Genomic DNA, 14195 nt, shown 5'->3' with positions numbered 1-14195 from the left:
ATTTTAGCTGAAGTGTGTAAATACATCATATTGTAAATACATTTTCTATAATAGAATACTGTATTTTAATTTTTCAGTCTGTGTGATGTGTTTGTATTCTGCAGTGATTTTGTAGCACTCTGGGATAAAGATTTAAGTCACTAGTATGTAGACTTATGTAAATTGTCAAGGACAATTTGGCTGTAGCAGCTGTTTACAAGAAGCAAAATAATATTGCCTTAAAATAATCAAAAAGAAGGTGTTTACTGCCTAATAGGGAAACTTGTACTGCTTTTTAAAATTTCAGTTTAGATGAAATATAAATATTTTAACTATAAAAAATTTTCTACAGACATGCAATTACTTTAGATAGACCACAACAATCGTCCTATATTCCATAATAAATTATTCTAGAAACAATTACCTGTATTTCTGTAGGTTATATTTTTACTGATGTTATATGAGTTTTTCTTTGAAGTTTCTTTTCCCTTTTCAACCCTATAAGGGAGATATATGTGACCCTTGTTTCCTTTCTTTGGTCCAAACATCGCTTCAGGATCATTCTGCTTAAATCTGAGGCACAATGAATTGGGGGGGGGGGGGGGGGCTTAAGGGATAAAATCAATTTAAGTCTCTGATCCGCTTGATGTATTTACATTCATTGACATCCCTATCTCACATTACCTCCTAAACACTCCTATCAAAGTACCACTAACTGCAAAAAAACCCATCCTCATTCCTGTAAGGATTGTAGTCATAAAAATGTAGTCATAAATATGAGGACTGCTAAGTGATTGAATTTTGATCATGTAACTAATTGTTACAATGCCCATTACTTCAAGAACTGAGTGTAAGTCTCATTTGTTCAGCACTATTGTAACTGTGGTCACTAAACAGATTTCATTAAGCGAGGACTACTTTTACATAAGGCCTTCTGATGCATGTACATACAGGTAGTCTTCAACTTGCGACCAGTTGCTTAATGACCATTTGAAATTATGACAAACCCTAAATGAGTGCTTTATTGCTTATAAGGCACTTCTGGTTGTCATAAAATGTGCCACTGCCCGTCTTTCCCCAGTCTTCCCATGACTGCATTTTGGGTGCTTGACAACCGGCTCACCTTCACAACAGGTTGCAACATCCTGTGGTCATAGGACTATTATTTGCAAAAAAAAAAAAAAAAAACCTGCCAGTTTCTGGCATTTTTGGTTGGTTTCTGGCAACAAACATTTGCACTTTCGACAGCAGCATTCACTTACCAGTCATAGATTTGCTTAATGACCGTGATGATTTCCATTATGACTGCTGCAAAAAATGTTGTAAAATCTGTTTGCATGGGTTCCTCAACTTATCATTGTAATGACTTACAAGTGGAAATCCAGTCCAGTTGCGTTGTAAGTTGATGACTACGTGTGTATATATAGAAGGTTTTACATAAGCATTCTAATAAAAGGACCCTATCTCATAGTACACATCCCTAAATAAGTCTGTAAGCAATTCATTTATAAGTTGCATTGGGGTTTCATTGATGCTTTTTGGGGAGAGGGAGAGTATAAATTTCTTTTCCTGATGTTGAAAGACTAGTCCCTTGACAGCTGGAATGGCATACAGAATCCATTTCTGTTGGTCAGCTGCCTGTTTCCATTTAATAGGTATGTAATTAGAATATGGATGTTGAAAAATGTTAAACACTTATCGTAAAATCAGTATTGTTTTCTAGAACTAAAACCTTAGACCATTATTTCAATGTTTTGATGAAATATTGCTCTTATTATATCTCCAGCAGGATGATTTACTTATTCCTTTTCTATACAAATACAATCAAGATCTGTAAATATAATCTATTCTTTTTTGTTGAATAAGCCATAATTTAAGATCTGTTAAAATGGTTGACAGCAATGTTAGAGCTATTTTCCATTGTTTAAACAAAATGAAAATCTCTAATTGTTTTTCCCATTCATTTGTCTTTGTCTTGTAACACTTAATAGTTGTTTCTAATACTTTAAGTGTCTAAAGCTGAAAATGCTGCTAGTCTGAATGAAGATGTCAATAAATGCTGAAGTTGCAAATAGTGCCAGTTGGTGAAAGCTTTGAGAATATAAAAGAATTTAAAGAAACAGATTTTTAAAAGTGTTTTTGTTTAATAAAACTTGTAAGCCCATCATTATTTGAAGTTTTATGGAGCTGTGTTGAATATAAACAGAGGAAATCCATTCAAAAAGGAAGTGGTTGTGGATTCATGGCCAAAATTTAAAGCTGATTACTCGCCGACAAAAAGAGGTAAAACAGTACTTGTAATGGATCTATCCTAAATACCCTGAAATGCACAATGAACATTGGTGGCATTAATCTAAAATTTATACAGATTTTCCTGAGTTGGTGTCCTCCAAAAATGTGGATGTGTACTATATTCACATCGTTATCCTCCATTATCCTTTAAAGTGAAACAGCCCACATGACTGTCATAAACATTCCTCAACGTTAAGGAGATCTCAGGGTGCTTTGGCGCCAGGATATAGGTTGTAAAATATCTGTTGACGCAGGCAATGCTAGTAAATGGAATCCAAATCTCCTCCTTCCAATTGAATGGCAGTATCACTTTTAAGGATCTGACAATTCCTCTTGTACTTGTAGATGAAACTCCTGTTAACCATGATCCAGATTCAGCCAGGCAAATAAGATTGTGAAGAGATAGAGTTGCATACAGAAAATTTTTCCCTGACGAACATAAAAGAAAAAGGGCATCAAATATCAGAAGCTGAATGTTTTGAAGGCAGAGTAGCTACCTACTTTTCACAATTGTGCACAACTTTGAGAATTCTACAATACTTAGAATTAAGAATGACTTGATTGTATAGATTAATAGCAGTTCTCATTTAAAGTATGTCAAAACATTTTGTTGCAATAAATGCATGGATAATTACAGAGGAGGATATGTGTAACAAAATACACGCAGAACATATCTTTGATTGATTTGGCCAGTATTTCAAATCCCTCCTCTACAAGTGGAGCTAGTTTCCACCACCTGGTGACCCATTCTAGAAGGTTTATATATAATATGAAGTGCAGCTCCTTCTTGTTTTGGCTGTGTTCTGCATCTGTATAATAACGCTGTAGAGTCAACTCCAGGTATGTGAGGACAGCTCCAGCTATCTATGAGAATTGGGATTATGGCCTTTGAAATGATTGTTTAGACAGATCAATGCATTAAGTATTCAGGGTCCCCTAATTTATGAGTAATTTCTTTAAATGGATAGATCTTTTTAAAAGTACCTAATTTTGAAATGCAAAACTTCCAACAAGTTTCTTTTTAGTCTGTCATTCTACCTATACTATAGGTTCTGCATCCAGGCAGTATAATTTAAGTGTTGCTAGTTTGGGACTGCGTCTTTTTGCATGCACTCTTCCACTATCTCATTCAAAGCTTCTATATATTTTCTTAGTATATGGTATCATTGAGCTTGAAAGGCAATAGTTTTAAAAAAATTTCTGTACTGTACAGGATATGTACAGTATTTTTTCAACAATAATGCCTGATATTTGTTTATTGTGTATTGCTTTGGATAGCCTTTAGTGAAGGAATTAATTTATTCAATACATAAACTCAGAATCATACAGAATTGACTAATGAATGAAAAAAAAACATAAAGCAATAATCTAATAAGTATTGTAGAAAATCAATGATGTAATGTCCACTGGGATTTAAAATCCTGATTTGCAACTTCAGGTAATCCTTGAGGTATGACAGATCATTTAATGATCATTCAAAGTTACAACATAACCCCCCAGCCCCCCAAAAATTATATATGATTTTTTCAAAGTAACAAATTCTACAGAAACCACCCTTATGAATTCTGCTTCTGCAGAATTCTTTGAAATGATGCTGCAGCACAACCACATCTATTCCCGCCCCCCCCCCCCTCCATCCTGGCTGCTGGGTCCCCAAAGGCATGGGCTTTGCCCCTTGCCGGATTTCAAGTGGTCGTTTTCCATTCTTCACATGCTTATCTTCTGAAGATCTGCAGAATTTAGGAAGCTGGGAAGGAAGAGGCCACATGGGAGGATTTACACTGGCTGGAGGGAAGCAAAACCAGCAGGATTTCTTTTCAATTGTGCCATGTTATCCTCTGGATATCTTTGAAAGATAAATGCGATTATGACAGGGTGGAATCTGGAGGAGGCCCATAGGACTTTAGGGAATCAAAGGGGCAGGAGGTAAAGCATGGGATATCAGGGTGCGGGAGGATTCCCAGATTCACCTGTGCCAGCACTAGGCCTCCCACAGTTTCCCCCATCCCTGAGTCACCCCATGCTCTACCTAATGACCCATGCACTTGCAATGATTTAATGAATGCATCAGGGAAAGCAAGGACAGGGAGGTTAATTATATGCTTCATTTAACATAGTCCTTGAATCCTGACATGAATGGGTTCCTGACTACATTTAACATAGTCTTCGACTCCTGACATGAATGGGATCTAGGACATTACTGTCATATGTCAAGGATTACCTGTACAGGTAATCCAGTTTATAAATTCCACTGTAAGCCTTGGTTGGTTTATTCTTGAGGCCACCAAGCTCCATGATAGGATTTGTGTCTATGGTACAATTTGAGTTGGTATTGAATATTCAGAGCCCTTATTATATTAGTAAATGTAGAAACATCTTTACAAAGAATTTAAGATAAAGTTCATATTATTTAAGGCAATGCTAATCTTACAAAGCATTGAGTAAAATCTAGGAACGCCATTTGTCCAATCCATCGAAGTTCTCTTTTTTCCAGATATCTCCTTTTGTACTAGGTTGCTGTTAAATAGGCAAGTGAAGATGTTGGTGCTTAACTGTTCCACAAAACTGCAGGTTCTAGAACAAATGTTAAAGAAGAATTTTCCTGAATCTCTCAAGGTAATGTAGATAATTCAAGATAAAATATTAAAATACACGAAAAGAAGATCAAATCAAACTGTTTTTATTTATTTGTCACATGTATATAACCACTCACCTAACAGTGATTCTGGGCAGCATGCATAATAACCATTAAAAACCACAATTTAAATTTGAAAAGAAAAAAAATCCCTATTATACAGTGATCTAGCACACTCAATTTTATTATGGGATCCCTAAGCTTATTGGCAAAACCACATTTTGAGGGCCTTCCAGAGGGACAATATGATTGAGGTCAGGCTTACCTCAGGAGAAATGATTCACAGGACGGTGGTCAGAATAGGCTTTCCTCCTAGGTCTGCTCAATAAAACTCAAGCTGATGGGCCATAATATATCTGTACCTCCTGAACTGATGAGATGGCAGATGTAACTGGGGGCAGGCAGTCCCTCAAATAACCTGGGCACACACCAAGTAAAGCTGTAAATTGGCCCAGAAGCAAATTTGTAGCCAACACCGCTTACAAAACAGGTATAATGTGTGCGGTTCTTGGAGCACACACAACTGCCTATGTTTCTGCATTTTGTAGCAGCAAAAGCTGCTTCAAGAGTGTCCCTATGCACAGCATGTTACAGTACTCCATCTAGACTGTGGCTTGAATAACAGAGTAGAACCTCCCAGTCCAAAAATGGGTGTAACAGGAGTGCAACACAAAACTTTGCAATTGCCCTTTTGGCAATAACTGCTACCTGCTCTTTGAGCAGGACTCATGAATCCAGAAGAACCTCTAGTGTACACTGGGTCTCTTTGTGGCATTGCAAACTCATTTAAAGATGATAAATCCCCAGATGCTGAAGGCTCTAAAACCCAAAGCCTCCCAGTCTTATGAGGGTTTAATTGATATCTGTTGTTCCCCATCAGTCCTTAACAGCTTCCAGAAATCAAAATAAGATATCAACAGCATCAATTAACTCACTAGGGATAAAGATAAGCAGCTGGTGTGATACCATATCTCATGGCAGCGGATGACCGAACCCAGCAGCTTCATCTACATGTAGAGAGTACTGAACCCTGCAGCACCTAACAAAACCTAACAAAACAGGCTAGGAGCAGGAACTTTTGTGGTATTGGACTGCAGGACAGCAGGACCAGTGGGGGCAGCAGAGTATAGAGTCTAAAGCTGAAAATGCTGCTAGTCTGAATGAAGATGTCAATAAATGCTGAAGTTGCAAATAGTGCCAGTTGGTGAAAGCTTTGAGAATATAAAAGAATTTAAAGAAACAGATTTTAAAAAGTGTTTTGTTTAATAAAACTTTGTAAGCCCATTATTATTTGAAGGTTTATGGAGCAGTGTTGAATATAAACAGAGGAAATCCATTCAAAAAGGAAGTGGTTGTGGATTCATGGCCAGAATTTAAAGCTGTGATTACTCGCCGACAAAAAGAGGTAAAACAGTACTTGTAATGGATCTATTCTAAATACCCTGAAATGCACAATGAACATTGGTGGCATTAATCTAAAATTTATACAGATTTTCCTGAGTTGGTGTCCTCCAAAAATGTGGATGTGTACTATATTCACATGTAGAGTTACAAAATTCAATGTCCTGGCTTCTTTTGCTTTCATTTTTATTCTAATTTGCTTTTATGTTAAAACTCTGGTTGTCATTGGTTATCTTAACTATGTTTTCAAGGAACCAACCAATTTCTAAGTATTGATTGTTTCAGGAGTGGACAACCGTTTGGGTCTTAGTACACCAAGCACTTCATTTAGAATGTAGCTGTAGAAAAATGGGCTTTTAAGGAAGAGGCTCAGCAAAATCAATTGGGGAAATTTTAGAGGAAAGTGAGAAATTTGGTGAGCTAGGGACTGGGGTTTACCTATCCTTCCTCTAAACGATAATTAATTTTAATTAACATTTCAGATTTAGTTATAATAATTAGAACTAAAAGTTGAAATGAAAACTTTTGATAGCCTCTGAGAAGATCAAACCAATAATGCCAAACATAACATTAAAATGAAATAAGCAGTAAGTGGTGAATGTGCTATCTCTATTATAATTCCTAAAAAAGGAAGATTGTACTCATTTTGGCCTTTAACCATCTTTCTAAAGGCATGCTTTTCCCAAGGAAAATGGTGGACTTCCTTTCAACTGTATGATCTCAAGCAGTCTAGACAGACATTTGTTGAAGTTATTTTGATTTTGTCCCTGCACATAGAGTAGGGTTAAACTCAGTGGCTAGTGGCTATTTCAATTCAATTCAATTGTTTTGTTTTGTGTAATGTATTATGTGGATGCAGTCCAGGCAGCATAGGAAAAGGATTGCAGTGGCTTTCTTAACCATTTTCCAGGTTGAAAGTAGTCTATTCTTCCTTCCTGAGCCAAGAAAACTCCCAACTGGTATCCTAGCTGCAGTTCCGTGTAGGTTCTCCTACTGATCTGCAGCTAGTCAGTGCCCTGATCAGCAGACCTCCTCGTTTCATTTTTATGACCTTTATCTATAGCAACAAACTAGGTGCATATCTGCGTGCATAATACTATGAATTGAATTAAGATGTTGCTTTTTTCACACATAGTCCAAAAGTGATGCCCTAGACTACTTTACAAATGCCTGTGCTGTTTTCTACAAAAATCTGCAAGCTTACCAGGCATTGTTGGAGAACCCAGAAACTATAAACTGGGAGCAAGCCTTCCAGATACAAGGTAAAAGTTCTTTGCTATGAAAAAGAACACACTAATGATTATCCTGAATTTTAAAAAATATTTTAAAATGAGAGACTGAAAATTTCTAATGGTACAGAGTTGAGAATTTCAACAGTGAGTCATCAATTGTATATGATGTCAAAGTCTTTCTCCATTCAATTTTCACACCAATATGTTTAATTATACCATCTATTATCCCAGACTATCCCAGTGTTTACCAAGTGAGAAAAGCTGCTTCAAATAGAATATTAATAACAATGATAATACAGCTAAACCAGACTCTAATAGGATGCTGTTTTTTCATCAATCTTTTATGATGAGATATTTCTCCTGAGCTTCCCCAAAAGTTAGTCTGAAAGATAACTGGAACAAGTAAGAAACTTTTTTTGGTTCTCCAGGTGCAGGAGCCATATCATTTTGCATATGAATCTTGTTTAGCAAGCAGAATAATGGTGGATTGGAGCTCCTTAACAGCCCCATTTTCTTCTCTAAATTACCTTATATAACTTTGAACTTATATTATTTTGATTCTAAACAGGAGGAAAGCTTGTGAGGGCCAATGGCATGCTTCCTTGACATGGAGGATCTTTTCCTTTATTATCCTTGTCTTCCACTGCCACCATTAAAAGCTTGTTCCAACATTTTTAAATTTCTGAGGCATATGGGAAAGATATAGGATAGCATAGGCACTTGGTTAACACAGAAATAAAGGAACAAATTGATTTCTATTAAGTAATTTAGAATGAGTTTTAAAAGAGATTTGCTTATTTCTATGGATTGGCTATATCCCATCAATACTAGCCCACCTTAAAATTATTCCTAACCCTATTATCTTGACACTTATCACAGGATGGAATGGCCATTCTTCCTTAGACTTGCTCTTCCCAAATCCTATTTGCTTCCCACTGCTGGAATAGAAACTGGGAGGAAATGCCCGGTGTTGTTATCCTTTGACTGGTAACTTCAGCATCCCAATCATCACAGAGACTTAGCACTCTAAAGATGTCTCTTCCTTTTCCTCTGTTTTCTGACATTCTTTCTATTCAGCCAGAGTTATAATGAGATAAAATGGCGGAGATTTGATAGAGCACTTCTGGTGCTTCATTAACTACTCCATGGCCAGCTCCAAAGGAAGGAGAAGTAGAAAATTCTCCAGTGTGCCTCCATGACTGTCCTTTCTAGCTTCCAACAGGCCCTTCTGATTGCCTCTTCCTATAATAAGTCAAGGAGATAAATACATGCCCCTCTCAAATTCTGCCACTGCACCTAAATTGGCATTCAGTGGTACTGAAAGCAAAGAGAGAGTAAGATGTATAGGCTTAGAGAAACCGTGCTGGGAAACACAAGGAGTATTATGCTCAAGTGGCAATGAGTACTGCTCTATATAATAATCCCTCTGAAATTAATTATATATCCCTACTCCCAGAAGAATTTATTTACTTATCAAATTTCTACATCTCCCAGCTCATCTAAGTGACTTTGGGGTGTTTGCAAACAACATGTACTAATAGGTAGTAGCCTATGTCACAGATTCTTCGAGGGATGACAAAACACATATTTAAACCTAGGTGAATTATGACTTTTAAGCAATAGTAAATGTGATAAAAGAAAACTGAACTCCAATAGGTTTGTGTTTATTTTTATCAATAGATTTAATTTTGTATTAATACAGTAAATTTCTTATCTTTGCTTCCAGTGACTATTGCTTCTATTCTTAGTTGATATTTAACTTTGGGTACAAATAATTAAAAGAAAGGTCAATAGTGCCATTCTGACCTTGCTTGGAAGTAGAGTTCTTTTCTCTACTTCAATTCCATGTAAAGAACCAGCATCCTTCTATACTCCTTGGACAATGCCATGTACCAACAGCTTCTTTTTTTTATCAAACAAGAGTTTCCTCAGAAACTTCTCCACCTCCAACAATAGGTGGAATATTTGTGGGTAGGCTTTAATATTATTTTTTCTCCCTTTTCCAGTGATTAGGCAAGCTATGAGATATGATGTTGTCCTGTCTATTTCTGATGAGATATTCTTGCTTCTAACTGAATTTTAAAGAATTCAGTCTACTTTCTTTAAGATCTGATCACCTTATGTTCCCTTTTGTACATACAGTTATCTTTTCTAAATCTGGCAGTTACTGTTAGCATATAGGTGCATGTGATGATAAAAAAATGGATGTGAAGCAATCCAATTGGATAGTTTTCCACAGCAGTTTCTTTATTTAGCTGGATAGTCCATCTCCTGTACAAACATTCCAGAAATCATGCAATTATTTGAAATAGATATTGACAGAATGACAATCAATTTAGCACAAAACCACTTTCAATATGGCAAGGGTCAACTGATAATTGAATGCCAAGTGCATTTAACCCCAGCAGGGTCCCCCAAGGTGTAAAAATTGTTGCAGCTGCCCAGCTAAACAGGCACTTTTATTGGGCAGCAGCTAGATAGAAGGATAATGGAGGTGGCTCCATTGCAAAAAGTCAGTTTACATAGCAATACCAAATGAAGGAAAAAGAGAAAAATAGAATAATCACTAGCAAAATGAATGGATTTGATTATAGTGGTAATGGATTCACTGTTGGAAAACCTGAAGCACTAGATTAGGGACAGATTGTCATGGACAAAATCTGTCTGATCTCTAAGAATTGATACTGACTTAGTGGCAAATGATTAATCAAATGTTCTTGTGAATGATTATTTTGCTGGATTTCTTTCAGTCCTGTGTTAGGTGCCCCTAAGATGTTTCTGGCAAATAAGAGTGAATTTATTATTTGAATAATCCAGCATGTGATACCAATTTGACTGTAGATTTGGTTTCATAATGTCACCTACAATTGAATTATTTTGGTTTTTATTCACTTCGAAACAGTTTCCCAAAAAGTCAAAGTATTTTAAGCAAGATTGCAATATTTGTAGTTTTATAGATCATTAATAGTTTTGGTTATATTTAAAGATGGTGTTTTGTTTAATGCTTTATTTAAAATATAATTATATTTTTTTCTAAACATAGGTTTACAGGATGATTTATACAAAACTTCCAAGATTGTTGCTGATGCCAAGCATGTAAATGTGAAGTTGTCTTCTTTCAAAATGGTAATCTGCCCAAACCCAGATGCACTTCCAGATGTTCAACTTCCGTATGTCTAACTACTATTACAGCTTTTTTATAGTAATGGTCCTTTTTGGTAAATGTTAAAGTAAAATTTTAATTTATGAAGGTGGATATAAAAGTTTCAGTTAAGTCAAGCATTCCCAGCAGTCTGATGCTTTCTGCCCCTATTACTCCAATAATTTCTGAAATTCTCAGGAGAAGTTTTAAGTGTAATAAACTTACTCTGAAGATTGTAATTATCTGTTTGGGTGGGGAGGAAGGAAGACTCCAGAACTGAACATTTTTCTCTCCATTTGCCCTATTGAGCAAATTATGTCTTAAAAGTCCTACTTTTGGGTATATCTTTGTGAACATAAAAGGATTCAATCCCCCCATGTGTTCGTATATTGATTTATACTAAGTTGCTTACAGTAAATGTTAAGCAAAGAACTTTTTTAGGTTAGTTCCTGCACCGAAACTGACTTCCCTTGATGCATCTCATGCAAGTCTGCTGAATAACACCTGGTCCCGAGGAGGAAGTGACCAATGCCAGAAATACCTCATCAACCTCATTTGCTGTTTCCCCAGCATGTGCGTTTTGGATGAACATGGATGCCCCATCTCCTGGGGTCTGACAGACCAATTTGCTACTATGATCCATGGCTATACATTGCCCAAGCATCGTAGGAAAGGGTACAACCGTCTCATTGCAACAAATCTAGCTAAGGTGTTACACAGCAAGGGGTTTCCGGCTCAAGGAAATGTTCTGGAGGATAACTTACCATCATTAACTCTGCTAAAAAGCATGAATGCCAGATTCTTACCTTGTCAGTTTGTCAGACTTACCCACATCCCTTTCTGCCTTTTAGCTAAACCTGAGTGAACTTGGTGGATTCTATGATGGTTGGAAAATGTAGCTATCTAATTTGAGGAATCAAACCTTGTATTTGATGTTATACACGTCTGAACATGTTATGATATATTTAGAGATAACCTTGAAGTCCATTTATGAAATGGCAATGTTATTCCATATTAAAGTTAATGCAACTTTTAAAGGAACAACAGTTGTTTTCAAGCTTAGACAGAGACCTGATAAGAGATCTTTAAGAAATAATAGAGTAGTGCTCAATTGGAAGCACTTATTGATAATTGTTTTCATAGAATGCAAAGACATTTTAAATTCACCAACTCAAATCATTCAATCTTCTCCATATTACTACCCAAACCCTTTGAATCTTGTATATTCTTTTATTCTTGTATATTCTTTGAATTTACATAGATGTGATGAAATATAGTAAGGAGGTGGATTCCCAAGAGAGAAGGGGTGCCTTTCAGAGGAGTAAGAGGCAACTCAATTCAGATTCTATGTGTGTGAGAAATAGGGTGAAGACAGCCCTTCCCTTTGCAGCATATATTGTATACAGATAATAAAGTGCTCAGTCTGGCAAGATTTTGTGTAGATCTGTTTCCCTGAAAATAAGACCCAACCAGAAAATAAGTCCTAGCATGATTTTTCAGGATGCTCGTTATATAAGCCCTAACCCCCAAAATAAGCCCCAGTTAAGCCTGTCAATCAGATGGGTGCATATAGTATAGTATTTCCCCAAAAATAAGACCTAACCAGAAAATAAGCCCTGATCCATCTTTTGGCGCAAAAATTAATATAAGACCCGGTCTAATTTTCAGGGAAACACAGTAGGTTTTAAACAACATATGGAACCTAAATAATATAGAGAGCCAGTTCCGTTTAGTGATCAAGGTACCAGGCTAGAAAGCAGGAGATCATGAGTTCAAGTCCCGCCTTAGCCATGAATACTACATGGGTGTCTTTTTGCCAGTCACACTCTCTCATCACCTCAAAAGGTTGTTGCTGTTGAGAAAAGAGGAGTAGCAAGATGTATTGGATATGTTCACCAAATTGGGTTGTTTATAATATTAATAAATATGGGAGACAAATAAATAAATAAATAAATAAATAATAAATATGGAATTATGTTGTCAGATTTTGCCTCTCTGTTAAAATAAAGCCATTTCAAAGGCTGAGGAAACACCTTGTTACGGTTTTTTTCTGTTGGATTAACATAACATAGCACAGGTTTTGTAAAGTATGGGGTGGGGGGCATAAGTCCAAAAACAGATAATCTTTAGATGTTCCTGGGGGTGGCTGGAAGTAAATCTCTGAAAGAAGAAGAGGTAAAGAAGAGGAAGAGCTCCATTTTAACAAGGTTCTTCCCTCACATACTCTCTGACCTGGAAGAAAACATACATGGCAAACATGCATTTATTGCTTTCTTAAAATATTTTAAACTATAGTTTCCCAATGTTACATTGTCTCAAAATATTCTTAAAGATTTAAATGCTAAAAATATATATTCTTAAAATACGTTAACCTAGGAATCCCTATTAATAATACATTGATGTGTCAGCCTCCACTTTTGCTGCTTTGGCTGTTATAGGAACTGGGAGGGGGGAGAACTAGGGAGCTTGTGGGGGGAAGCATGCTGGAGGAGGGGCGTGGCTTCGGAAGAAACGAAACTGATTCCTTGGAGTGGCTATCGGGTAACCGTCGTGGCATTCCTGATTGATGACGCTGCCAGACGTGCTTCCACCTGACCCTGGAAGACCTTTGGATTAGATGATTTACGATGGACAGTGGGAGGGGATGCTTTCTATATGCACTTTTTGGGCCTTTCGCAGTGCGATGGGCGTTGTTAACGTTGTTAACGTGGAGACAGTTTCTAGAAGGAGCAAAGTACCCTTTTGAAGTTTGGACTGACCATAAAAACCTGGAGGTGTTGAAAACACCCCATAAGCTGTCACCAAAACAAGCCCATTGGGCCCAGCACTTCAACCGTTTTAATTTCACTCTACGATACCTTCCTGGTAGAAAGAACTTCATGGCAGGTGCACTTTCCAGATTGCCTCAATACAACAGCACCAATGACTACCAGAGCACAGGCGAAGGCCGATCCAGACCTCTCGGGCGAGTTACTTCAGAAACTGAAAGAAGCCTTGAGAACTGACGAATGGTTTAAAACCCACTCAAATGAATGTACACTCCATGATGGTCTAGCTTGGATTGGGGCGAAATTGTATGTTCCTGCCAGTTTAAGAGTAACAGTGTTGCAGTACGCTCATGACGCCAAGGCGGCAGGGCACTTTGGATTTGTTAAAACTCTACATCTCGTTAAAAGACAATTTTGGTGGCCTGCACTCAAAAAGGACATAGAGGCATATGTAGCTAGTTGTCCGATGTATGCCTCGGCTAAGAGACCTCCGGGGGAACCGCCCGGTGTACTTCAGAGTATGGCAAGGCTGAATGCCCCTTGGAAAGAAATATCCATGGATTTTATTGTGGACCTACCAGAAAGTGAAGGCTGCACCGTCATTTGGGCGGTAATGGACCTGTTTTCCAAACAAGTGCATTTCATCCCCTGTTCTAAAATCCCTTCAGCTAAAACCCTTGCAAAATTGTTTGGACAGTGGGAGGGGATGCTTTCTATATGCACTTTTCGCGCCTATTGCTTTAATT

General features: G+C 37.1%; 1 protein-coding gene across 1 annotated transcript; it reads left to right on the top strand.

Annotated features, from left to right (window-relative positions):
- The first annotated feature begins 1564 nt into the window (after positions 1-1564).
- GLYATL3 (glycine-N-acyltransferase like 3) lies at positions 1565-11546 on the top strand. Its single transcript, XM_070956621.1, has 6 exons — positions 1565-1634; positions 4766-4887; positions 6204-6311; positions 7443-7569; positions 10583-10709; positions 11123-11546. The coding sequence occupies exons 1-6, from the start codon at positions 1583-1585 to the stop codon at positions 11544-11546; spliced, it is 960 nt and encodes a 319-aa protein (XP_070812722.1). The 5' UTR covers positions 1565-1582.
- The last annotated feature ends 2649 nt before the right edge of the window (positions 11547-14195 follow it).

The sequence above is a fragment of the Pituophis catenifer genome, unplaced genomic scaffold, assembly GCF_029215685.1.
Source record: "Pituophis catenifer annectens isolate HBS135680 unplaced genomic scaffold, rPitCat1.0.hap2 SCAF_1, whole genome shotgun sequence".
Lineage (NCBI taxonomy): Eukaryota > Metazoa > Chordata > Lepidosauria > Squamata > Colubridae > Pituophis > Pituophis catenifer.
Note: the sequence above shows the minus strand (reverse complement) of the source record. Positions and strands in the feature narration are given on the sequence as shown.